Source organism: Hyperoodon ampullatus (genome assembly GCF_949752795.1).
Source record: "Hyperoodon ampullatus genome assembly, chromosome: 2".
NCBI classification, from domain to species: domain Eukaryota; kingdom Metazoa; phylum Chordata; class Mammalia; order Artiodactyla; family Ziphiidae; genus Hyperoodon; species Hyperoodon ampullatus.
The window spans coordinates 5,679,233-5,704,026 of NC_136915.1; the positions used below are offsets into that span (position 1 = coordinate 5,679,233).

The 24,794-nt window shown below is 45.0% G+C and overlaps 1 protein-coding gene across 1 annotated transcript in view; it reads left to right on the forward strand.

Moving 5' to 3' along the window:
* The window catches only part of CAMTA1 (calmodulin binding transcription activator 1), a gene marked incomplete at its 3' end in the record, with an annotated part of 904,685 nt that overhangs the window by 856,861 nt on the left and 23,030 nt on the right, over positions 1–24,794 (forward strand). The window contains 5 exon segments of the mRNA XM_079696990.1: positions 18,726–18,877; positions 22,158–22,354; positions 22,746–22,824; positions 23,075–23,390; positions 23,824–24,347. Coding sequence (XP_079553116.1) covers positions 18,726–18,877; positions 22,158–22,354; positions 22,746–22,824; positions 23,075–23,390; positions 23,824–24,347 — 1,268 coding nt within the window.

The following is a 24,794-nucleotide window of genomic DNA, read 5'->3' on the forward strand; positions in this document are numbered from 1 at the left end:
ATATATTCCTTTGCCAAAAAGCTTTTGGCATCCACATGTGATGTAGTTTATTCGCGTACACCTAACCTTTTTTGTTTTTTAAAGGGGGGTTAAGGGAGCTTACAGAGATACATATTAAGCGGTGAGAATAGGTGAAATAAAGAGGGAGTAGGCAAAAGGAAAGTGAGTGTCCAGGAAGGTGAAATGGGGACGAATGAAGTTAGTAAACGACCTTCATTCCATAAAGGCTTGCACACTTTCTAGAGGCAGGCCGTGAACTGCCTTCTAGGCTCTCTGTCAGTTGTAGAAGTGACACAGGCTTAATTCTGTCTTTATTACACCTCACACACCATGCGTTTTCTTATATTCCATGGACATTCTGACAGCCATCCATGAAGTTTGGGTGATGGTGGGAGAAGTCTAGACACGGTGTGTTGAATTACCTTAAAAACTCTGCATGTTAACATTGGTCACGTTGAACACTCAGGAAGCACCTGGGAACCTGCTGGGTGACCCCTCACCTGAGGACATTGGAGCTCATGATCATGAAGGTCATCAGTGATGGTCTTAACCCTTCCTGAGTGGATTGTCCTGAAGTCAAAAGACCGACTTTTCTTTGTCATAAGTGCCTCCAAATATATTAAATTACCGTTTACCAAGTACCAAAATTGACCAGTTAGTCTATGTTTTTTCACCTTTCTTCTTCTGACTTCCACCACCCTCCAAATCTGATCCCACTCTGTTAGTCCGCCTTCCCCCGTCCACCAGCAGCTACTCAGCATGTATTGCATTCCCGCTCTCCATTTAAAATTCTTCCTCCTTATTCTGAGCCTAACTCACACCTGATCTCATTAATGAGCCCTTTCCCCTCATCTCCCAGATTAGATGAGCAGCTCTTTGCGGTGCAGGGTGACACTGAAGCTGTATCTTCCCCGACTACCCCTAGTGTAATGGAACCTGGGAGGTGGAGTTTCATAAATACTGTTAGTTAACCAAAAAATTATATGCATGGTGTTACTCCTTGGTTAGAGTGAGAAGAACGTAACAAGAAAGTTCTAAAACACACCCGACTCTGATCCCATCTCGTGCATTCAGTTCAGTCCTCCCTGTTGGTAATTTAGACACAAACTCCACAGGATCTCCCATTCAGGTCCATTCAAGGTCCGTAGTGGATTTGGGTTTCCATTTAAGTGGTCTCGAAGTGGCCCTAAAAGTCTTGGCCTGTGTCAGTGTAAAATAGCAGGGTCTTAGTCGCCTTTCGGGATTTCTTAAGATTGGCCAGAAGCTTGCTGTCTAGGAATGTGTATAGGTAACAACTGTTTGCTTGAATATAATATGAGTGCTAGGTTTTCGTTTTAGCTCTGTCTCTAAGTAAATGAGAAATCGTAGGTAAATCACCTTACAGTCCTGGATCAGTGCCTTAGCTGTTCTCTAAGCCTATTAGTAGTGGTTCAGGAAATTAGTGGTCAACATCACCAGTTATTAAAATCAGAATGCACTGCTCATAGTATGGGTAAGTATCAATTTGGGAAGTTTTTGTTTCAGGGGAGTGTGTGTGTGCACGTGTGTGCACGCGTGTATGTGTGTGTGTACTGGGTTCTGTTTCTTTCTGTGGGCCACAGTCAAAACCTATCGAAAGTCCCTGGACCAGATAATTCATAATTCTCTTTAAATTGCAGTGTTCTGTAATGATTCTCTTGTGTGGGATGTATCTGTTGTTATGATAGTCAATTTGGTAGTAACTTAAGGCGTGAATGAGTTAGGATACTTCTGAAGGTATTTAATTCAACAACAGAAGATCGCTAGCTAGGCAGGAGCTCAGTATACCTTTCTCTGTTTTTCTGATTTATTTGGGTAATCAGAATGTTTCAAATGAGCATGGCAGCTTATTTCTGCCAAAATTTTCCCCATGTTTCATAGAGAACTTTGAATGATTCTTATGTACTACCACTAAGGTCTGTTTAATGATATTGATTTGTGTGTGTGTGTGTGTGTGTCTGTGTCTGTGGAAGCAGAATTTAACCAGGATTTATTTAGTAAAAGGGTCCACATTTCAGTTGATGGATTCACCTTAGGCTCTTCCTTTAGCTTTAGGTGACAGAACTCCAACTCAAACTGGCTTCTGTAAAAAAGAGAATTTACTGACTCTCATGAAGTCCAGTTTTGGTGTTGTCTTCAAGTATAGCTGGTTCCAGGTGCTCAAGTGATGTCATTAGAAACCTGTCTCTCCCTGTCTTTGCTCTCCTCTCCTCTCTGTTGATTTTATTCTCGGGCAGGGGTTCCTGAAGCAGTAGCAAGATGACCCTCTCAAAGCTCCAGGCTTATATTTTGCCAGTTTAGCAAATATCTCCAGAAAGACACTTCTTTCCCAGTAGTTCCAGGAAATGTTCTGTGCTTACTGGCCCAGCTTGACTCATGTGTCCAATCACTTGAATAAGGAGGGCTAGTACTCTCATTAGCAAGACCTGGCTCACCCACCCCTGTAGACAAGAATTGTGGTGAGAACCACCTGAACTGAGCATAGGGCGTCTCCCAAATGAGAAGCACGGTGCCATGGCCAGGGACCGGGAAAGGGATGCTGGGCAGGTGTACTGTGCTAATCTTCACCCTTAACTATCATATTCCCAAAGAAAGCACCCTTCGTTCTGAAACCGCAGAAGCTCATAACAAGGCTCATTCCATGCTTTCATTTTCACGGTCCCATTTTAAATGAAGACACACCAGAATCATTACCTTTCAGTAGACCTTTAAATGGGTGCTGACTAACGATCCCTAGGACCATTTTCAGAAAATATGATTCAAGTCCTTAATATTTCACTCTGTGGTTTGGAATAATCAACAAAGAATTTCTTTAAATACCCTTTTGTCTTTTCTAGTGAAAGAAACCATTCATTCCATTCTAGCCAGGATCAATGCCCCTGGCATTTGTGTGTGTGTGAAAGATGTTTTATCTAATAATGTAAAAAATAGGAAGGGCCCAGCCTAAAGCTGATGATGTTCTAAAAGCTTATAAATCAGTTGAATAATATTTCCCAGGTAAACAGTGCAACAAATGGTGGGTAGGTCCCCAGGCTAGATGGAGAACTAAAACCTTTTGAATCCATAATAGATACTCTGAATTTGCAGGAGAAAAAAATTAAAATAATGTGTGTGCATGCATATATCACATATAAACTGTAAAACACTGAACTACCTAATGTACATGATATATAAATACATAGCCTACACTTACGTGTTCCAAAACAAATGAAAAAAAAGTGAACTTCACATTTGAATACTGACTATTAAATATGCGGCTTGAATAGAAATAAATGTATATGTAAAATAACTTCAGTCAAGGGAAGCTTCTTGGTGAAGATTCTGAATTCACAGGGTAGAACCCAAAATGATTCTCTGAAATTACGAAGTCTAGCTCTCTCACTTCTTAGAGGAATAAACCCAGAGAGAGTAAATAACTTCAGTTTCTTGATAACATAACCCATTATTATTATCCACGATAATTACAATCATTTTTATTCTTGAATTGAACAAAGGAGAGAGAGAGTGAGAGAAATCCTTCTTAGTATCTCGAAGAGTTACAACAATGAAAAGGGAAGGAGAACATGGGTTATAGAGGTGGTGTACGTGTCAAAGGTTGTCTGAGGAGGAATTGACTGAACCATAAGCAATAAGAAGGGGAGCCTCCTAAGAAGAAAGAAGGGAGACGGAACAGACGTGGGGTCGCTTTCCCATACTAGTCCCTGGGGGACATTCACCATTAACCTAAATAACCTTACTGGGGTCTGTGGTTGATAAAAGTGGACCAGGAATTTCATAACTCAGAGACTGTCTATATCGTGGTATTCTTTTTTTTTTTTTTTTTTAGATGTTGGGGGTAGGCGTTTATTAATTTATTGTATTTATTTTTGCTGTGTTGGCTCTTCGTTTCTGTGCGAGGGCTTTCTCTAGTTGCGGCAAGGGGGGGCCACTCTTCATCGCGGTGCGCGGGCCTCTCACTATTGCGGCCTCTCTTGTTGTGGAGCACAGGCTCCAGACGCGCAGGCTCAGTAGTTGTGGCGCATGGGCCTAGTTGCTCCGTGGCATGTGGGATCCTCCCAGACCAGGGCTCGAACCCATGTCCCCTGCATTAGCAGGCAGATTCTCAACCACTGCACCACCAGGGAAGCCACCAGGGAAGCCCTATCATGGTATTCTTTAGGACTAGTTTCAGTTCCTAAACTCTTCTGTGGGAGTTACTTACAGGACATGCTTATAAGAAGCTCCCCCTACAGAAGAAAAAAAAAAAAAAAAAGGTTCAGATAAGTTTAGGAGACACACCTACCATTAGCTTTCCCCAACAATTTAGAGTGCACGTTAGAATAATAAGGTTCAGAAAAGTCATATGTTAAAGAAATACAAATGTACTTAGTGGTGTTTAACCCAGTGTTTCCAAAACATCTTTAACACAACATTCTGTTTTTATGGTGTGCTGAGATGTTACCTCAGGAAATGGTTCTGAGCCTGGAATCCATAGATGTCCCATGGCTCTGAGTCTCCTGAAATTACATGCAAAACTTTGTATGTATGTATTTTTCTGGGAAAGGATTTGTAGCTTTCATCACCGTCTAAGAGCCCATGAACATTAAGGGTAAGAATCGTTGGTATGGATTCTTTTCTTACAAGGGAAGTCCAAGTCCAGTTTCCCTTAAATATCCTTCATCTGTATGTTTTATGTCAGCCTAGGGGTATCACTCAGCAGGCCTGGGCAGTCACTCCGGGGGTGCCCAGAGATATGGAGGGCTCCACGTTGTAAACAGGGAGCTGACTTGATTGTGTTTATTGTCAAATGGATTTAAAAATTGGCAGCTTCTCTCTTTCCATCAAGAATTGTGGAAAGAAATGCCCTATACAGGATACTGCCATATCGCTAACTCCAGATGTATTCATTTCCAAACAAAGAAGAGAACAGGTTATTTTATTGCAGTAAAGCGACTTTTTGAAAGTTAAGGGCCTGCAGAAGAGAAATCCATTGAGGGTTAATGATAAACAGTTAAGAAGCAACTAAATTAGAGAAAGCTTTTCCTTCAAGAAATGTAAAACATTCAACTCACCTACTTTTATTTTTTTATTATTTACATTTATTTTATTTATTTATTATTTTTGGCCGCGTTGGGTCTTCGTTGCTGTGCGCGGGCTTTCTCTAGTAGCGGTGAGCGGGGACTACTCTGTTGCAGTGTGCGGGCTTCTCATTGTGGTGGCTTCTCATTGAGGAGCATGGGCTCTAGGCGTGCGGGCTTCAGTAGTTGTGGCACATGGGCTCAGTAGTTGTGGCTCGTGGGTTCAGTAGTTGTGACTCGTGGGCTCTAGAGCGCAGGCTCAGTAGTTGTGGTGCATGGGCTTAGTTGCTCCGCGGCATGTGGGATCTTCCCGGACCAGGGCTTGAACCCGTGTCGCCTGCATTGGCAGGCGGATTCTTAACCACTGCGCCACCAGGGAAGTCCCCCAGTATTGCCTTTACTGCAAGGATGTTGAGGTCCATTGCATCACAGCCTTGCTTATTAATAAGCATCTGTAGGAGACATTTCTTTCAGCTCTTAGTACCTGGAAGAGCCATATTATCCACAGCAACTGACCGTGATCTTGAAACTGACTGCCTCCCTTTTTGCTTTGTTTGCTAAGTTCAGGCAAATTTGGGACTCACAGTTAACCATTTTAGAGGATTTAATATGTCTTTGCTGTATAACGGCTTTACCCGAGCTTTATTTTATTCTCTTCATGAATCGTCGTCTTACCTACTCTCTTGTTAATCATGAGTGTTTCTATCAGCCACCTCAAAGAGACGTACCTAGATCCAGGATTGGTTCCAGTTAAGTGAGGGCAGGGAGGGAAATAGAGAGGTTGAGAGGGAATGGATTAGGGCTGGGAAGGGAAATCGGGAAAGAGAGGAAGAGGGGAGAAAAAAGAGGTGAGGCTGCGTTAGGGGTTTGCGAGGGATGCGTCCCAGGGTTAGCGCCCACTGGCATTTGAGTTTGTTATTGACCTTTTGTTCCATCATTTAACTGCTCCCGAACCTTTAGATCAACTACGCTAAGTCACCTACATACAGACCTTCAAGTTGTGAACTTCTAAAGATGCGAACGTGTGTTTGCATGTCCAATCACGTAAGTTCATATGTCTGGCATACATTATCATGTGCATGCATCCTCTACAAGTGGTTGTGCTTTTGTGTACTTTATAGTACTGTATAGAGTACAGCAGTACAGTATCTTTATTTCAAGCCCAGGATGTCCGGAAGCAAGCGTAAAAGCAGCGGTGATGTAGCTGTTAGTGCTAAGAAGCTCCAAGCAGTCACGATGGAAAACAAAAGTGAAAATAATTGAGAGAGTGGAGTGACGCGAAAAGACGGTAGACCTGATGGAAACGGAGGCCCAGAGAAAGGATGAAGAGAGACAAGAGGAAGAAGAAGTAGCTGAAGAACCGAAGAGATTCACGATGCAGGAAATGGCATGGGATTTTCTTTATTTGAGGAGGCGCTGTTAGTGTTTGAGGCACAGGACCTGAACATAGAATGGTACATGAAGGTTGCAGCAAACGTTCAGAATGCAATCCAGTGCTACCGTGTCATCTATGATGAGAAAAAAAGAGCTACTACCCAGACATCACTGGATTGTTTTTTCAAGACAGTAGACGGAACTGAATCCAACAAGGAACCAAGGAACCAGAACCTGTGCCATCAGCGTCAGGCATGAAGTGACATTGCGGCTTGTCCTCCGTGTCCTGTTGCTGACGATCCTTCAGCTCTACCATCTCCCACCTCCTCTCCCTCCTCCAGTCAGTGACTCTTCTTGCCTGTTCACTGGATGCCAGCCCCTGTATGCCAGCTGTTGTACTGAACTACTGTACTTTTCAAGGTACTGTACTGTAAGATTAAAAATGTTTATTTTTTGTGTTTGTTTTTTTATGTCTTATTTGTGTGAAAAGTATTATAAACCTATTACAGTACAGTACTATATAGCTATGTGTTAGTTGGGTACCTAGGCTAACTTTGTTGTACTTACGAAAAAATTGGGCGTAACGAACGCACTCTCGGGATGGACCTCATTCGTACGTCAGAGACTTATTGTACACTGAGTGGGATGATTAAATAAGCCCAATTTGGGGACTTCCATGAGGACAGCAAGATAGGACAGTCCCACAACTGTATGGAATCAAGTTGCATCCCCATTTCGTGACAATCACTCTGTTTTTAGCTTTTTCACCTAATCCACGGGATGTTTGAATAGCGGCCTCACTAATACATTCATTCAGGCCTCACTCATCTGGAAGTTGCAAAAATTGGAAGATGACTCTGGTTTAGGGGTGGAGCCCTAATGGGAAATGTAGTACCAAGTTACAGCCTCCCAAACTCAAAGTGCGGAAGCAAGTAGCCTGCAGACACAGGAGAGCAGCCCTTGATGTGTTTTTACATGGTGTCTGGAGCCAGGACACAACATGGTCCTCACAGGGGTCACGACAGTACTAAAAAGGAGCTTAATGGCGAAAATTTTTCTACAGCTCCGGTGCTTCCCTTGGAGAAATATTTTATTTTGGAATAAAATGGTTAAAGTGGTATAACTTGGATTTTTTAAAAGATTTCTCTCTTTGTCAGAAAGGCCTATGATAAATTGTAAAATAGTATCTTTAGATCATTTTATCTATTTTGACTTACTGTTTAATACATCCAGTATTTTAAAGTAATACAGCTACTTCTTTTAAAATATAGGCATTTCAGTCTGTTCATTTGGAAAGGACTTCTTCGCCTATATTTATTCCAGATCTTTACAGAATCTTATGGCATTGTAAAAAAAAATTACTGTAGTTAATACACTTTTGAGTTCTCTGTAGAATCCAGTGTTTAAAAAAACACATATTTGTGGAACTTCTTGGACTTAAACTCTCTCACGAGGTAGCAGGACAGTTGGAACATCTGTGCAGATGGTATCCCTACAATTAGCCCTGGCAGAAAAGCATTGCCAGCAGCAGCTCTAAATAATTTATGGAGAGTGAGTTGGAAACAGTAAAAGAAGGAGTGTTTTCAACTAGAATCCCAGGCACGTGGTTTTTCAGTCAGATACTGAAAACCACCGGGAACTCAGGGCAAATAACATCTCTTATGATTAGAAGCATTCACTAGAAGCAGCCAGGATTTTTTTTTTTTTTTTTTTTTTTTACATCTTTGCCCCACCTTGTAATACATCTTACTCGCAGAGTTTTCTTTTTTATTGCGTTTTCAACTTTTCTCCCCATCGTCTCCGTCCCAACCTTGTAAAGCACGGCTGCTAAGGTGAAAGCGTTATCATGTACCGATCTCAGTTACTTGTTTGTTTGTTTGTTTTCAGATGCCTGGTCCCCGATCTGTTTGATGGGATTAGGAAAGCATGGCCCCGAGAGAAGGGAAGGAACTGCTTTTAGTAACTTGGCTGGAGAAAAGTCACCTAGAAATGATGAAGGGAAACAAATATTTTGTTCTACGCAATCTCCTTTACCTCCTTCTGCTTGAAATCCACACTTTCTATTTTGAACAGATGAAATCAGTCCCTTGTTCAGTATTTATTGAGGGCTTACTATGTCCCAGGCCTCAGGAAGATGGCAGTGAGCAGAGCAAAGGCAGGCGCTGGCCCCATAGAACTGTCGAGATCTCTCTTCCTTCCCCTTTATTTTCATTAGGCTGAGGTTCTGGGAATGAAGGCTTATTTATGTCTTATTTGTTTTTGCGTCCCTGGTGGCCACCACCACAACTTGAGTTGACCTGTTTGCTGTTCCATCCCCAGGGCCCTGGCTGGTTCCCAGTAGTGGTGTCCCAGCAGGGGTTGTGCAGTCGACATTAGACATTCGCAGAATGAGTCTGTTCTGGCCCTGATTCTCCATCTTTCTTCCCCGAGGACTCGGAGTGGTTTTTTTGGTACAGCTGGGCACCCCAGAACAACCTGCCGGCGGTTAATTAATGGATTCTCGCCCCTTGACAATTCCCGTGCGTTTTGTACTGCGTCTTGGCAATTGTAGTTCTTAAAGGCAGGGTTTTCCTTTTCCACTTCCTCCGTGCAAGTCATTTAAAGTTCATCCCCTGCTCACATCCTTACGTCCAGGTGAGATGGCTGTTCATCTCCAAGTCCTGTTACAGCGCTTTTCCCTCTAGAGACCCCGTTGGTGTCTGGTAACAGGTTTTCTTCCGTCACTTCATCCATTTCTAGAATGTCTCAATCTGCGCTTATAATAATATCTCTCATTTTCACTGGGTACTGAAACTGTTGAGGCAGTGGCCTCCAACTGTGTTGCTTTGGGGGACGTTAGCAAACCTGAAGCGTGCTCCTCTTTTGTAGATTAGATGACGGTAGGTATAGAATCTGTGTCAGAGTTCCCGATTTCCTTCGCTCTCACGCTAATTAGCTGCAGTTTTGCTGCCTTGAACTGCAGTTGGTCCGCTACTTGATGGTGAAGTTGGCTGCTGCGTAACTCAGGTGCCCTTACATGCCGGATGCCGTGGCGTGATCCAGCTGAGCTCCTTGGGTTCCACTGACCCTTCTTGTCCTCGGAGGAGAGGTTGGACATCTTGGCCCTCGTGCAGCTCCAGCTCTAGCACTGAAAGGTTTCAAAGGAGAAATCCTCGTCGATGGGCTTTGCAGCTCTCTGACAGTTTGTCTCCTCACCGCAGTTCGTCAGCTTAAAGGATTTTTCCTTGTCATGCCTAAGACTCTGAATTCGTGAACAGGGTGAAACACAGACCAAGAAGAAATATGAATCCCACATCCCTGCCAATGAAGAAAGTCTGAAGAAGAATTGCTGATGTCATTTCTAGTGTTTTGGTCCATAGCGCTGGGGAGTTTTGGAAAAGTGGAGGATGGCAGTTTTTCCTAAGGCTAAATTTAGCCATTGCTTTGGAAAATCAGAGTGGTACAGCTTGTGCCTTATCTCAGGCCGGGCCTCACCCTCTCCTCTGCAGTTGGACGTCTTCAGGAGCTCGCTGGGGAGAAGCAGGTCTGTGCCCTCCTGCGGCCCCTCGATTCTGGGAAGGAATTAAGCGACTTTGTGTTGCCCGTCTTTCTGAGCTTCCTGCAAAATGCGGGAGGCTTCCAGAGCAGCAGTTACAGTTCTCTACAGAAATAGCCCAAGTCATGCCTCCTTTTGCTTCATCAACCCTTCCTGCCAGCGCAGCCAAGGGCTGGAAATGGAACGAGAGACATGGACTCTGGTCCCCAGTCCAAATAGCAACAGGAGGGCACATGTGTGCTCAAGCCACAAATAACGCGTTTTAAAATAGCAGATGGTATTTGGTGATCGCGCCTTCATTCATTTACCTGCCAAGGCAAAACTTTCTCTTCTGCTCTGGCAGCAAGGCTGGCGGTGGCCCGGGTCGAGCAGTTGTAATAACAAGCTCCGCTTTGCAGATGTTATTTGTTGGCTGATTTTCAGGCCCTGCAAATCCATGCCCACTTTCTGAGGCTGTTCCAGAAAATGTCTCTTTGGTCTCACATGGTAAAAATGTCATGTTTCTAAAACAGCTTAACCTGTTAAGCACTTTTGTAACTAACTAGATCAAGGTGTGCTGCCAGCCACTGTGTTCCAAATACTCCGTTTCACCAGGGAAAAGTAGGAATACCTAGAAGGTAGGGATCTGTATTTATAATGTGAAGCTGAATGGAGAAAGGAAAGTGACGTTGCTGTGAAATTCCAGTTTGTGTCTATGAAGAGTCAGATCTTCCTCAGCTTTTCTGCCAGGGTCTTCACCAATACAGTTACATTATTTTCTTACCTGAGCCCCCAGGAAAGGGCAGCCAGCCAGGTAAATGCCTAGAGCTTTTTCACGTGCTTTCAAGGCACCTCCATTGGGTTCTGAGCACTTTTTTTTTTTTTTTTTTTTTTTTTGCGGTATGTGGGCCTGTCACTGTTGTGGCCTCTCCTGTTGCGGAGCACAGGCTCCGGACACGCAGGCTCAGCGGCCATGGCTCACGGGCCCAGCCGCTCCGCGGCATGTGGGATTTTCCCAGACCGGGGCACGAACCCATGTCCCCTGCATCGGCAGGCGGACTCTCAACCACTGCGCCACCAGGGAAGCCCCGGGTTCTGATCATTTTGACTGCTCTTTCTTTCCCCAGGGAGTAAGGGGTAAAACTGGCTAATTGGAGTATAGTCCCTGGGAGCCCACTGTGGAGAGCAGAGATCACTCAGAGCCCTTGCCCCAGCGTTTGAATGACCTCATCCATAAATTGGCTTCTGAAGAAGCTTAAATTAGAAAATAATATTCCTTTCCACTGACTGGGCACCCATTCTGTATCTGATACCAGGGATACAAGACTTGTAGACCGCTCGCTCTGGTAGAAATGACATGTGTAAGAAAATAACTATACATTCATTTGCTAAATGCTGTCAGGACACAGAGCAAGACATGAAGATTTGCTGGGTAGACTGGAAAGCACGTAGGTCTGGAGTCTAACCTGCGCTCAAACCCCTGCCCTGATGCTTGTGACCTCGGGTAAGTAACACATTTTCGGAGCCTCAGCTTCCTCATCTGTAAAAGAAAGAGGAAAATCAGAGTTGTTTTCCAGATTAGAAATAATACATGTGGAATGTCTGGCCTACGTAGATGCTCAGTGGCAGCTACAAATAATAAAAGTGAAGGGATGTTTGAGCCACACCCTGAAGAATAAGAAGGTCGCCACATGGACATGGGGAAAGGTTGGCATCACCCAAGGCGCGAAAACATGTAAGATTCCTGATGGCTTTGGAGAACAGTGAGTATGAGAGGTCCCCTAACGAGTAGCCCGAGGCCGTCAGCAAAAAGCATTCCCTGCCATACCAAACACTTGACGTTTTATTTGTAGGTCACAGAGGAGGCAGTTAAGTGTTTTTTAGCAAGATTATCTGATGTAAAGTCAGAAATGGCTTCATGTTGTATTGCTCAATACAGCCATGAAAATCAAGTCAGTTCCAAGATTTAAAGTGCGTTGTGCAGAATCTAGAGGAGATTATGGTCACGAGGTGCGGCTGAACACCTAAGTCTAGCACTAGCCTGAGTCCAGCTACTCATTGGTTCCTGACACAGACGCGTTCTCTCATCAGATGCCCAAACACGTGGGAGTCTCCAATTTTATAGCAGCAAATCTCAAACCTTCTGAACTTAGAATATGCTGTGGGTGTCTGACTTTATGAAGTATTTTCTGTGTTAAAACTTTGGTACTGCTTAGGAATTTTAGGAGAACGTCCCCAATTAATATTTAGATCAATATTAGGGGAACGTCCCCAATTAATATTTAGGTCAGTATTAACTGGGGACATTTTTAAAATGAGTCGCTTTGAGGGTTAGGAATCCCTGTCAAAGAGAGATGCAGAGATGACCCGTGACTGCTGCTGTGCTGTGTGACACTTTGTGTAGTAGCTCTGAGGAGACACTTGGACAGGGTGAACCCAGCAAGAGAAAAGGGGACCTGAAGCGGGCCAGCAGTTGGCTAGAAATGTTTTTTCATCTTCTTGATCTTTGTAGTACTCAGAGCTATTCTGGGATTAGGAGTGTATTTTTCTTTATGTTTTCTAGTGTTGTTGGAAAACTCTAGGAACTGAAGGATAACAAAGTATTTGGATATACTACATGCTATATCCTGTACCTGTACTTTTGAGATACAGAAATTAGGCCTAGGCTTCTCTCTTTGTAGTTTAATGTATCAGGAAGATTTCTTTTCAGCATTTATTTTATCGACTTATTATATCCAGGTAACACAGTTACGTCCACCATCATTTTATCTTTGTTTAAAATGCCCCCTAGAAGGGTAGAATGAATACTGCAGTGCTGTGTTAGAGTTGGAGTCATTGAATGAACTCATGTTTATTTTCATATAGATAGAAAAATAATTATAGATATGTGTGCATACATGGGCTGTTATACTTACAACTTTGTCCTAGCACTGTGCACTGAGAGGGCCCAGGAACAGTGACACTCCAGCAGTAATGAGCACACCTAGCACCCAGATCTTGGTTTCTAAATGCCATTCTCCAATAAAAGAAACCAGGGCTCCCTAGAGAGACTGCTGATTCTAGGGCTCAGACAGGGAAAGTAAAAGATGAGCCTGGAGCATCCGGTAATGCCAGAAAGTAAGGAAGTGCTCGAAAAAGCTGAGGGTATGTCCAAGGGACACAGGAGCCAGCTTGAAAGAGCTCCCAGTGGCCACGCTGGAACAATTTGGGCAATTAATGTAGTATCGAATGATGACCAAAGTGTAAAATAAATATACATGAGTTCATACTAGTACAGAGAAAAGGTTGATCAAGTAAATCACGAAGGACAAATCTTCCTTATAGGAGAACCTCAAATAATATGTGTGGATACTCCTCTATCCACAAGGTGGAACTTAATTCTCTTCCCCTTGCTCGGCTGGACTTAGGGACTTGCTTCCAAAGGATAGAGTATGGAGAGAGAAAAATAGTAACTTTATCATGGAGCACTCTAGGTTTATAGAGCAAATGATCAAGGTCCACATCAGCAATACAGCATCATTTACCCCTGCTTGTGTGATGGGCAGGACACTTCCCCCTCTGTGATCCTCTTGCTAAAAACCCATGACTCCAGTCTAATCATTAGAAAACATATCAGGCCAACTTCAAGGCAGGGACATCTACAAAGTCCTTGACCAGTAGTCTTGAAAACTGCTCAAATTGTGAAAAATAAGGGAGTGCTGAGAAACTGTCACAGATCAGAGAAGAGAAAGGCGATTTAACAGCTAAATGCAACATGGTATCCTTGGTTGGATGCTGGAACAGAAAAAAATACATTAATTCTAATTCAGTGCTGATGGTGTGGTCTAACTCAAGTCTATAATTTAGTGAATAGTAGTGATATACCAGTGTTAGTTGCTGAGTTTTGACAAATGTACCCTAATTGCATAAGATGTTCGTATTAGGGGAAACTGGGTGAAAGGTATGTGGGAACTCGACCATCTTTGCAACTCATCTGTGAATCTCAATTATTCAAAAATTTTAAAAAATTTATTATTTTTTTTAATGTTCCAGAGGTATGACTGGGTAAAAGGTCCCTGTCCAATAGTAGTTCAGACTTAAGAGACTCTGACCACTTTTAAAAATTCAGTTTATTTCATCTTCACGGGCAGCATAGATAGTGATATTCCCATTTTACCGAGAAAATTGAGGTGCAAAATGGTCCTTATTTTTCCAGAGTCTCACAGTGACAGGATTAAACCTGGAGCCCTTCTCTACTCCAGTGTTCTTTCCACTGTGTCATCGCTGCCCAGTCTAGAAATGCTGCTTCTGCTAAAAGGGGTGCAGCTCGAACAGGCTCGGGAAGAGGCTTGGAATGAATCATGAGCCAGACTTGCTGCAAAGCCATCAGCGTCATTTACCTTTTGTCTGGGGTACAGGTAGGTGGGTGCGTGTGTCTTGAACGTAGTGGGAAGGAATTGCTGCATGATAGTTGAAAGATCTCATTCCCCGAAACCACACAAGTAAATAAACTGCTTTAGAGAAAAGCAGGAGGCAAAGACAGGCACCTGGGAAGACATTCCACTTAGAAGAAGAAGAAAGTAATAAAGAGGTAAGATTTGATGGGGATGAGAGAGTAGTGCCTGGTTAGTTGCAGAGAGCAGTGCAAGGAGGTGGATTTTAAATCGTTTTCGAGTGTCGTCAGGTCTGAATTGGCCGTGTGCTTGAGAAGATGTACAGCCCGATGCTGTTGGCAGAGCCTGTGTGGATGGACCGGGTATGATGTACAGGAGGTGACATTTTGCGTGTCCACATTGGGTGGGAACCCATGCTTCTGCTCGAGCAGGTGGTCCTGGGGTCCTTCTTTAACAAGCACTGGGGTGGAAAGAGGATTCATTCTTGAGGAAGGAGGCTGGGGTCTTAGAGCAGCAGTTCTTGAAATGGGGTCTCAGACCAGAAGCATCAGCATCACCTGAGAACGTGTTTGAAATGCAACCCCTAGGCTCACCCAAACCTAGCAAAACCAACACCAACACTAACACCAAAACAAGCTGGGCATTGCCCCCACCAGTGTGTTTCAAAAAGCCCACTGGGTGATTCTGACACCTGCTGACACCTGAGAACCACTAGGCTGAGCAGACGCCTCCACTCGGGTGGCACACTGCCTGCGGAGGGCATGAGCCAGAGTGTAAGCACCCAGACACCACTGCTGCCACAGGGGGCACCCAGACGTATAACCCTGGAGGCTCACGTGCTTCGGGAAGTGGGTGCCCTCAGCTTACTTGCCGTGCAGCCGGGTCTCACGAGGGAGCAGTCCAGTCGCTTCACTCAGACTGTCCTAAGGACGGGGGTTGCAACCCCTCAGAGCTGAATCACTGTTGGCTCTGTTTGAAACATCATGGGCAAGACGGCGGCCAAATTCATCAGCCCCCTCAATCTGTATGTTATTTGTTTTCCGCTCCTCCCCGCCTCCACAGTGCATTAATTTAACAACCCAGGTTCATTCAGGCTGCAGAAGTTATTTGTTGGCCAACAGAGGAGCACAGGGATCTCTTCACTAAGCCATCCCCCAGTGCCTGGTACACAGTAGGTGCTCAATAAATATTTGTGCCTGAACAAATAGATCTTTAAATGTACTTTTTTAATCAGAAAAAGTTTTTTGCTTCTAATTGTTTTACCCTCATCCTATAATTTCACACAATATACAGTTAAGATGAGAGACAGCTCCAAATCTGCCAAGTGTTTTACTATTATGTTTTAGTTAATAAAACTGTAAAGCCCGAAACAAGCACCAAGTTGTTGCTTTTGACTTGCTAGTCGTGGAGAGTTGGAGGCCATCATTTTATCCATCTGAGGAAGCCTTACAGAGGAAAGGAAGTATGATCAGGAAGGCTCCGATTCTTGATTCACAGGGCGGCACAGACCTCACTCTGGGATGCCAGCTCAGTTGTTTCATGTTTTAATCATCACTACCTCCCCCCTTTGGAGTCAAGAGGCTCAGAGATACCGTTCTGCACGATATAATTTTCTTAAGAGGCAAAAAACTGCTTCTGAGTATCTTCGCGAAGTGCTTCTCAGAGCAGCTTAATCACAGGCAAGAGCCGACTGCACAGTCCACTGTGGCGCCGAAGCTGGACACGCAGCCCAGAGGCAGGAGCCAGTGACCCCTGGGGCAGACAAGGCGTCGTGGTGACAGTCTTTTGGCGGGGAGATGCATTGGCAGGGCCTGGCTCTGCGATGTCGGGGAGGGTCGGTCTGCAGTGTCCACGCTTGGCAGGGGATGGGTGGGGGATGGGTGGAGGTGGGGGGACGAGCCGGGGCTGCCTGCACTGTCACCGCCGCAGCCAGAACAGAGCCACCCCGACGGGCTGAGCACAGCCGGGTGGCAAGCTCTGTGCGCTTCTGCCCCTTGGCATGACATGGCATGTTAATCTTGGCCACTGTGCTCCAGACAAGCGCAAACCGATCTCCGAGAGAAGCGAATCGGATTCTGAACACTCACTCAATAGGTGCAAGATTTGCAGGCTGGCAGAAGAGATCATCAGAACGTGGCTAGAGAGGCTTCAGCTGTTTCAGTGGGATTAGTGAGGGTCTCTGGGTGGGTTCAGAGATGAGTGGTTGTCTGGCTAGCAGGATCAGCAGGAAGCAGGGAGGGTTTATAAACGTACCACGAAGGATAACTGCTGCTCCACTTGGGGTCACACTCTTTTTTGAAAGGTAAAATTCTCTGTCCTCAGTTGGCTCCAGATGGAGAAGTCCCACATTCTACAAAATTTCCATTTTCTAATGAGGAGGGCATGGAGTAAGGATTCTAGAATCAACTCTGAAGTCACTTTGTTTTCCATTAGTGGTCACAGGATGACCACGGCCATGGCCAGTGCACCACAAGCAGATCCATTCAGGGTTACTCCCCCACCCGTGACTGTGCCACTGAGATGCTCAGAGGGTCCTCAGAGTTCGTCACATCTGTCTGCATGAAATTGGAACAGAGAGACGTTACCTTTCACTTTTAAAGAGGAAGGATTTTTTTCCTCTCATGTTGTTCCTGGAAATAGCTTACTAAGAAAATAATACCACAATTCTTGAAAAGCAGTCTACCTCCTCTTGCTTTTGTGGTTTAGAAAAGTGAGATCAATTTGACATTCGGTATTGAAAACTTCCCCGTGAAACAGGTATTTACTATCTTTTTATTTTGAGAAAAAAGTTCTGTTCCCTCGGGTAAGACCGTCTAATCCTTGTGTATCTTCTCTTCCCATAACTTTCCCTTCCTTTTGTCACATGGGGGCTAAGCTCCGGGTCCTGGAGATGGATAAGCTAGGTATCTTTTCATGCCTCAGTGTCCTCATCTGTAAAATGAAGACAGTGACAGGACCGACCTCACACAATGGCCATGAGGGTAAATGAGTTAACATTTGTAAAGTTATTTACAGTGACTGGCACGGATTCGGTAAGTGTTAGCTCCGTCCACTTTTTAATCTCTCGTAGGATCGACACACTTTACTCACTAGTGTCAGGATTTACAGTCAGGATGGCAAGGAACGCTGATAAAATATTTCTTCTCCAAGGGTCTCCTTTTCATGATTCAGTTGGCTGTATTTTGAAAATAGTGACGCCATTAGCAATTTTGAGGAAGAACTATGTTGTCACAGCTGTTTGATCCATTTCCCAAGACATTTCATTCACATGCCACAAGGTGATGCTGATGGCTGGCACACTTATCTGGGACTTACCCGTGTCCTGAGCATTTTCATCTGTTAGGTCATTAAATTCTCTCAACACCCCTCGGAGGTAAGGACAGTTACTATCCCCATTTAAGAGTTAAGGAGGACTTCCCTGGTGGCGCGGTGGTTGAGAGTCCGCCTGCCGATGCAGGGGACATGGGTTCGTGCCCCGGTCCGGGAAGATCCCACTCCGCGGCTGGGCCTGTGAGCCATGGCCGCTGAGCCTGCGCGTCCGGAGCCTGTGCTCCGCGACGGGAGAGGCCCAAACAGTGAGAGGCCCCAACGGTGAGAGGCCCGCGTACTGCAAAAAAAAAACCAAAAAACCAAAAACAAACAAAAAAGAGTTAAGGAAACAGACACCAAAGGTTTTGTTCAAAGTCACACCACTATTCTATGGCACAGCCAGTGTTCTTAACTGTGTGCTGATTGGTCCTTACCCCCCTCCAGCTTCATCTTCTGCTCTCCTCTCTGCTGTGGTCCAGCCACATGGCTTCCGCTCCTGGAACGTTCTGCCTCAGGGCCTTTGCATTTGCTCTTACCTAACCCAGCTCTAATGTATGTGTGTGTCTGTGGCTAGAGCCTGGATCAGAAAATAAAATATATATATATTTCTTTCCAGTGTGTGGGTAAAAGATACTACTTAAAAAAAAAAATCCAAGTATCTACATCTGTGTGGGGTTGTGTGTGTTCTTCTTTCCCATAGTGATTGCTTTCTTCCAGTGATTTAAATTAAATTGTATTCATTTCATTTGTTTGCTCTAGGGGCCTGTCAACCAGATCTCTCTTCAAGGTTTCCACTGGGGAATTTGCCAAAGAAATGAGGTCCAGGAACCTGAAACCAGGACCTTGACAAAAAGGGGTTTTCTGTTCGTTTCGCTGAGAACTTCGGGCTGCTGTCGAGGCTGCGGTCTTATGTGAAGTGTCAGGGTCACTACCGTGCTGGAGAAATCCAGCCTGGACAAAGCCCGGTGATTCGGTTGGGCCGGTGGCCATCTTGGATGCCCGTCCTGCAGGCTCGCCTAGGCCACGTGTCAATGGCCCTTCTTCCAGAACACAACCTCACTCTTCCTTGTTCTGCCCTAGATAACCAGTTCAGGATGTCCATCCTGGAGCGACTGGAGCAGATGGAAAGGAGGATGGCTGAGATGACCGGGTCCCAGCAGCACAAGCAGGGGAGCGGAGGAGGGAGCAGCGGAGGGGGCAGCGGGAGTGGGAACGGAGGAGGCCAAGCTCAGGTACGAGTCTGCGCGGACTGTCGCCTTTCATGGTGTCTGATGTTTTCTTGATGTGCAAGGCTGTCGATCACAAGTCCCTTCTCTGCTGCTGCTGGCACCCTTCCTGGAAGAGGCGAAAGGCAGGGGGGTGCTTTGTAGTCCCTGTGTTTCTGAGTATCCAACTCTGTGTGTTAGGGAAGAGGCCTTGGACTGTGAGGCTTCTCAGTGGTTCACCTTCCTAAGCCTTGAGTCACTTACTGATCTCAGAAATCACTGCAGTCACCTGCCAGCGGGAGGGCGGGCATCCAGTGACGGAACAGAGGCCAAGAGATGACTCAGATTCGCTGGGCTGAGTTCAATTAGAGCCTATTTTGTGTTTTGTGTTCTATCTTTATCTTAAGTATAAATAGAAAACATAATTGTTTTATAAGGGCCCAGAGAAACTGTTTCTGTAATTTTTCAGTGCAGAATAGTAGAACATTATACATTCTGTCGTTGTTACAAATGCCTTTTCATCAGTTCCGTGATGAATGCATTATTATTGTCAGGTACAGGGAAATCATCAAATATTATTTTAGAATCCCATTAGTCTTGAAGGCTTTATGTCAATTTCATTAGGAGCTTCATTTTGGGGAAGTTTCCTAGGCAGAAATTATTTTTCAGGAGGCCCTAGAATAAAATTTTTTAATTAATTAATTAATTTATTTATTTATTTATTTTTTTGGCTTTGTTGGGTCTTCATTGCTGCGCGCGGGCTCTCTCTAGTTGCGGCGAGCGGGGGCTACTCTTTGTTGCAGTGAGTGGGCTTCTCATTGCGGTGGCTTCTCTTGTTGCGGAGCACGGGCTCTAGGAGCGTGGGCTCCGTAGTTGTGGCGCACGGGCTTAGTTGCTCTGTGGCATGTGAGATCTTCCCGGCCCAGGGATTAAACCCGTTTTCCCCTGCGTTGGCAGGCGGATTCTTAACCCCTGCGCCACCAGGGAAGTCCCCTAGAATGAATTTAAAGGGACTGATGGTGTTTCTTACCTCCACCACTGAGACATCACCTAAAAACCTCAAATAATTCCCCCTTTCTCTTCAAGATGAATGTTGATTTTTTTCTGAACAATTATATTTTAAAGTGAACATTTGGAGTTTTATGATCCTTGTAAATATCAAGTATTAGTAATATTTTTAATAATAGATGAAACACATCTATTTCATCACAATAGATGAAAACAAAGCATACGGTACCACACCCCCGAAACTAACCTTTTTCTGGGAGTTTCCTTCTTATTTCTCTCCTATCTTCAGAAATCAATGGAAAAGGAAAGACTTGGCACAAAGTAAAATATTATTAAGGCTTCCTGTCCGCCGGATACTACTGCTTTATAAAAAGAAGTAAACGTTATTTACTGTCTATCTCACGGCTAAAATAAGAGATTCCCATGAAATCCTTTTTCTTTCACCAACAAAGCCTGCATAAAGGGAATGGAGAGTAGTGTCATTTTATAGCTCACCTATCTGGCAACTGGCCTATTGTCTGATCCCATATTAACTGCTATTGAATACTCTTGCATCAGTTTAAGCTGGCTTCAATAAATATCTGTGTCCACCTTATGTGATAGAGATGGAGCTGTTTTTGTTAATGCAAAGAAATTCCCTCTTTGCTCACTACCCAGTGACTTCCGTGGGCCCCTGAATGTGTCTGTCTGGTGTGTATAGAGCAGCTGCGCCTGGGCCTTTCGAGTCAAGGTCATTCTGCTGCAGGTTGGGGTTGCCCGACTGTGCTCCTCTAAACGTGTCACGACAGTTTCAGTGAGGGTGACATTAACCATCCTCTGCCTTTTTATTTTTGCAGCCATTCTTTTTTCCAGATTTCAAAACAAAAAACAATGAGGAGCAACAGTGTTTCTGTAGTAATTGAATTTCATGGGGTTTGTAACTGGACAAAATACCTTTAAAATAATACCAGAGAGGAGAATTAGGCCAGAAGGGCCATTTATTCGGGGTGGAGCGGTGGGGGGTGGGGGTGAAACGTAAAAGTGCTAGAGCAGAGACTCAGATAAGCTGTTGAGGTTCCTGACTTTGATTTACTTTTTCTTCTTTCACAACCTCCTTTTACAAAAAAGAGAAGAAAGCCAGGTGGCTAACATGAGTGAATTTCTCTTTCTCGTGTGCCTCTGTGGTTAGCGAGAACGCTTAAATTTCGAGGTCTCTCATGCCTTCCCCAGTGTCCTTTTTGCTTTATATAAAGGACTGGATTATTACTGGATTTTTTAAAATCTGTTTTTTCAATTGAGATAAAATTGACATATAATATCGTATTAGTTTCGGGTGCACAACATGATGATTCAGTATTTGTATCCATTTTGCCAAATCATCACCGTGACAAGCCTAGTTAACATCCATCATCACACGTAGTTACAATTTTTTTTTTTCCTCGTGATGAGAACTTTTAAGATCTGCTGTCTTAGCAACTTTCCAGTATGCAGTGCGGCCTTATGAACTATAGTTGCCAGGCTGTACAGTGCATCCCCAGGACTTCTGTGTTTTATAACTGGACGTTTATACCTTTTGACCCCCTTCACCTATTTTTCCCACCTCCTCCCCCCACCTCTGGCAACTATCAGGCTGTTCTCTGTATCTGTGAAGTCAGGAGGCTTCTGTGTGTGTGTGTGTGTGTGTGTGTGTGTGTGTGTGTTTTAAGATTCCGCATATAAGTGGCATCATACAGTGTTTGTCTTTCTCTGACTTATTTCACTTAATGTAACGCCCTCAAGGTCCATCCATGTTGTTGCAAATGTATTACTGGATATTTCTAAGTGCTTCTTTAGGGAGAAAAATCCCCATCTAAGTGACTTAATTCTCCTTCAGAAGGAGCAGGGGAATCAAAAGCTCCAGGCAGCCGGTGGTGGAAGCACACGTTACCCTGCCTTGCTCTCCCCTGACAGTTTACCGCCTGCAGTGTTTCCTTCAGCTGGGAGGCTGGGGCCACATTTTCTGTTCATTTTTTTTTTAGCGGTATATACTTTCCCTGAGCTGGATCAGCACGAAGCTCACAATCAGAGCGTCAGCTGCAGCAGACAGACTCTGATGTCCTTAGAGTTACAGAAAATTACTGTGTTCCCGTCTGCGGACATGTGCCGCTGAGCTGGACGCAGCACGTTCTCTTCTCCCTTTCGAGATGTCTTATTTTCAGCTTCATGCTTCCCGTTTTCCGCCGCAAATCATAACGCGCTGGTTTCCCACCCCGGCATCCGAATGCTGACTTGGTACAGGGCCTTTGGTCCTCCGATCGGAACACGTGCCATTTCATTACAGTGCGCGTCTGGCCCCGGGACCCTGGGGAGCTGCTTTGAGAGCCGCGTGGTTGTCGTGTGCGAGAAGATGATGAGCCGGGCCTGCTGGGCAAAGTCCAAGCATCTGATCCACTCAAAGACTTTCCGTGGAATGACCCTCCTCCACCTGGCCGCAGCCCAGGGTTACGCCACCCTCATCCAGACCCTGATCAAATGGCGGTAAGGCTGGGGCCAGACGGCCGCTGTCATCCTCACCCCTCAGCAGGCCTTTCCTCTTAGGGTGTCCACTGGTGGAGGGAAATCTGGCCATTCGGGGAGCGTGGTAGCCTGAGAGCAAAGGGCTCCCTCTGTGGACAGTTCCAAGAAGTTCTATGAACTTCTGCCCGAGAAGTCCTGAGTGAGATGCTGAACTAAACATTGGACTTTTTATTTCCCCTGGGCCTCTGGCAAAACGGAGAGCCCAGAGCACCCTAGGGAGTCTGGGGCTCTATTTCTTCACGCCAGGAATGTGAGTCGCCCAGTTTGGTTTCATCTCTGTGGGTTTCATAACGTTCTGGTATTTTTTAACGTGGATTCATTGTGCAGTAATTTCTGGTGCTGTTCGTTCCAGCACAAAGCATGCAGATAGCATTGATTTGGAACTGGAGGTTGACCCCTTGAATGTGGACCACTTCTCCTGTACTCCTCTGGTAAGAAATGAGTTCATTTATTCCCCGAACTGTTTTTCTAGGCTGGCATAGGGATGTGCTTGGTTCCCTTTGTATTATCCCTCATTGAACGTACGACATGTATCAGAGCTACTTTGTCATGGTAACGTTTTATGGCCCCATTGAGATCGGTGCCGAGGACCAATGTGTCGGTTGGCAGCAATGGCAAAAGTCAAATATGTTTTTTAACTCGTATTGAGGAAGCTCGCTTTGTCTCTCTTTTTTTTTTCAGATGTGGGCATGTGCTCTCGGGCACTTAGAAGCAGCTGTCGTGCTGTACAAGTGGGACCGTCGGGCTATCTCTATTCCGGACTCTCTAGGAAGGCTGCCTTTGGGAATTGCCAGGTCAAGGGGTCATGTGAAATTAGCAGAGTGTCTGGAGCACCTGCAGAGGGACGAGCAGGCTCAGCTTGGACAGAACCCCAGAATCCACTGTCCTGCAAGTGAGGAGCCCAGTGCAGAGAGCTGGATGACCCAGTGGCACAGTGAAACAATCCACTCCCCAGAAATACCCAAAGGAGTCACCGTCATTGCAAGTACCAATCCAGGTAAACATTTCAAATGATTACATCTCAGAACTTGGCAGATTTCCCTTTTGCTTTCACGCAGCTACCCTCAGAAAAGTCCATAGGATATTCACATACATTTAAGGGTTTGGGGTTTTTTTTTTTTTTAGTGTTTCTAATTTTCCTTTTAGTTATTAGAATGCCTAGTGCTTCCCCCGGCCCATGCCACCCCAAAACTGCAGAAAGTAGCAAAAAAAAAAAAAAAAAATCTATGTTCATGCAAGAAAGAACTACAGATTTTGGAGGAGGATTATCTGAATATAGTATATGCTGCTGGGGAATATTGAAATGTTAGGGACATGTCTTGAGTTCTGGCTTTGCACTTTGTGTCTCTCAGGCATAGAGAAAGTGTTAATTCTTTAGGATTCCTAATTGTATCGCCTGTCCTGACTGTCCTTTCTACTGTACTTTTCAGAGCTGAGAAGACCTCGGTCTGAACCCTCTAATTACTCCAGCAGTGAGAGCCACAAAGATTATCCAGCTCCCAAAAAGCATAAATTGAGCCCTGAGTACTTCCAGGCGAGGCAGGAGAAGCTGCTTTCCACTGCACTGAGTCTGGAACAGCCAAATATCAGGAAGCAGAGCCCTAGTTCTAAGCAGTCTGTCCCCGAGACAATCAGCCCCAGTGAAGGAGTGAGGGACTACAGCCGGGAAATCTCCCCTCCCACTCCAGAGACTGCAGGATTCCAAGCCTCTGGATCTCAGCCGGTAGTAAAGTGGAATTCCAAAGATCTTTACATTGGTGTGTCTACAGTACAGGTGACTGGAAGTCCGAAGGGGACCAGTGTAGGAAAGGATGCAACACCTTCACAGGTGCGTCCACGGGAACCAGTGAGTGTCCTGATGATGGCTCACAGAGAGGTGGTGAACACAGAGCTGGGGTCCTACCGTGATAGTGCAGAAAGTGAGGAGTGCTCACAACCCATGGATGATATACAGGTGAGCGTGGGGAAGGTACACCTGCAGAGGCTGGTCCATCCGTCCTAGCTTCCTTGGTCTTTACTGCCAATTTCCAGAGGTCATGTCATCTTCTCACCAGTGAAAGGTTCGAAGTCTGGGCTTATATATCAGAATTTTGGAGTGTCTTCTTTACTTGGGCCACATTTTCACTTGTGAGTCAAGCATTGTGAACAGGGCCTAAATACCAGGGACCCAGATCTCAGTAGAGCCTTGTACTAGCTCCTCAAAACTCCTACAATAAGTCTTTTGCTTCCTCCTTGCATCCAGGGTGACTGATTTTGCTGTTTTAAGTACTAGTTAGAGTCACGGCCTGATAATGGCTAAAACAGGAGGCCTGTGTGGGTAGAATTTGAATGATGTAAGTGATTTGATAAGCACAGCAAGCGTCTAGTTCTTGTAAAGGCATATTTCATTTGAGGCTCTCAT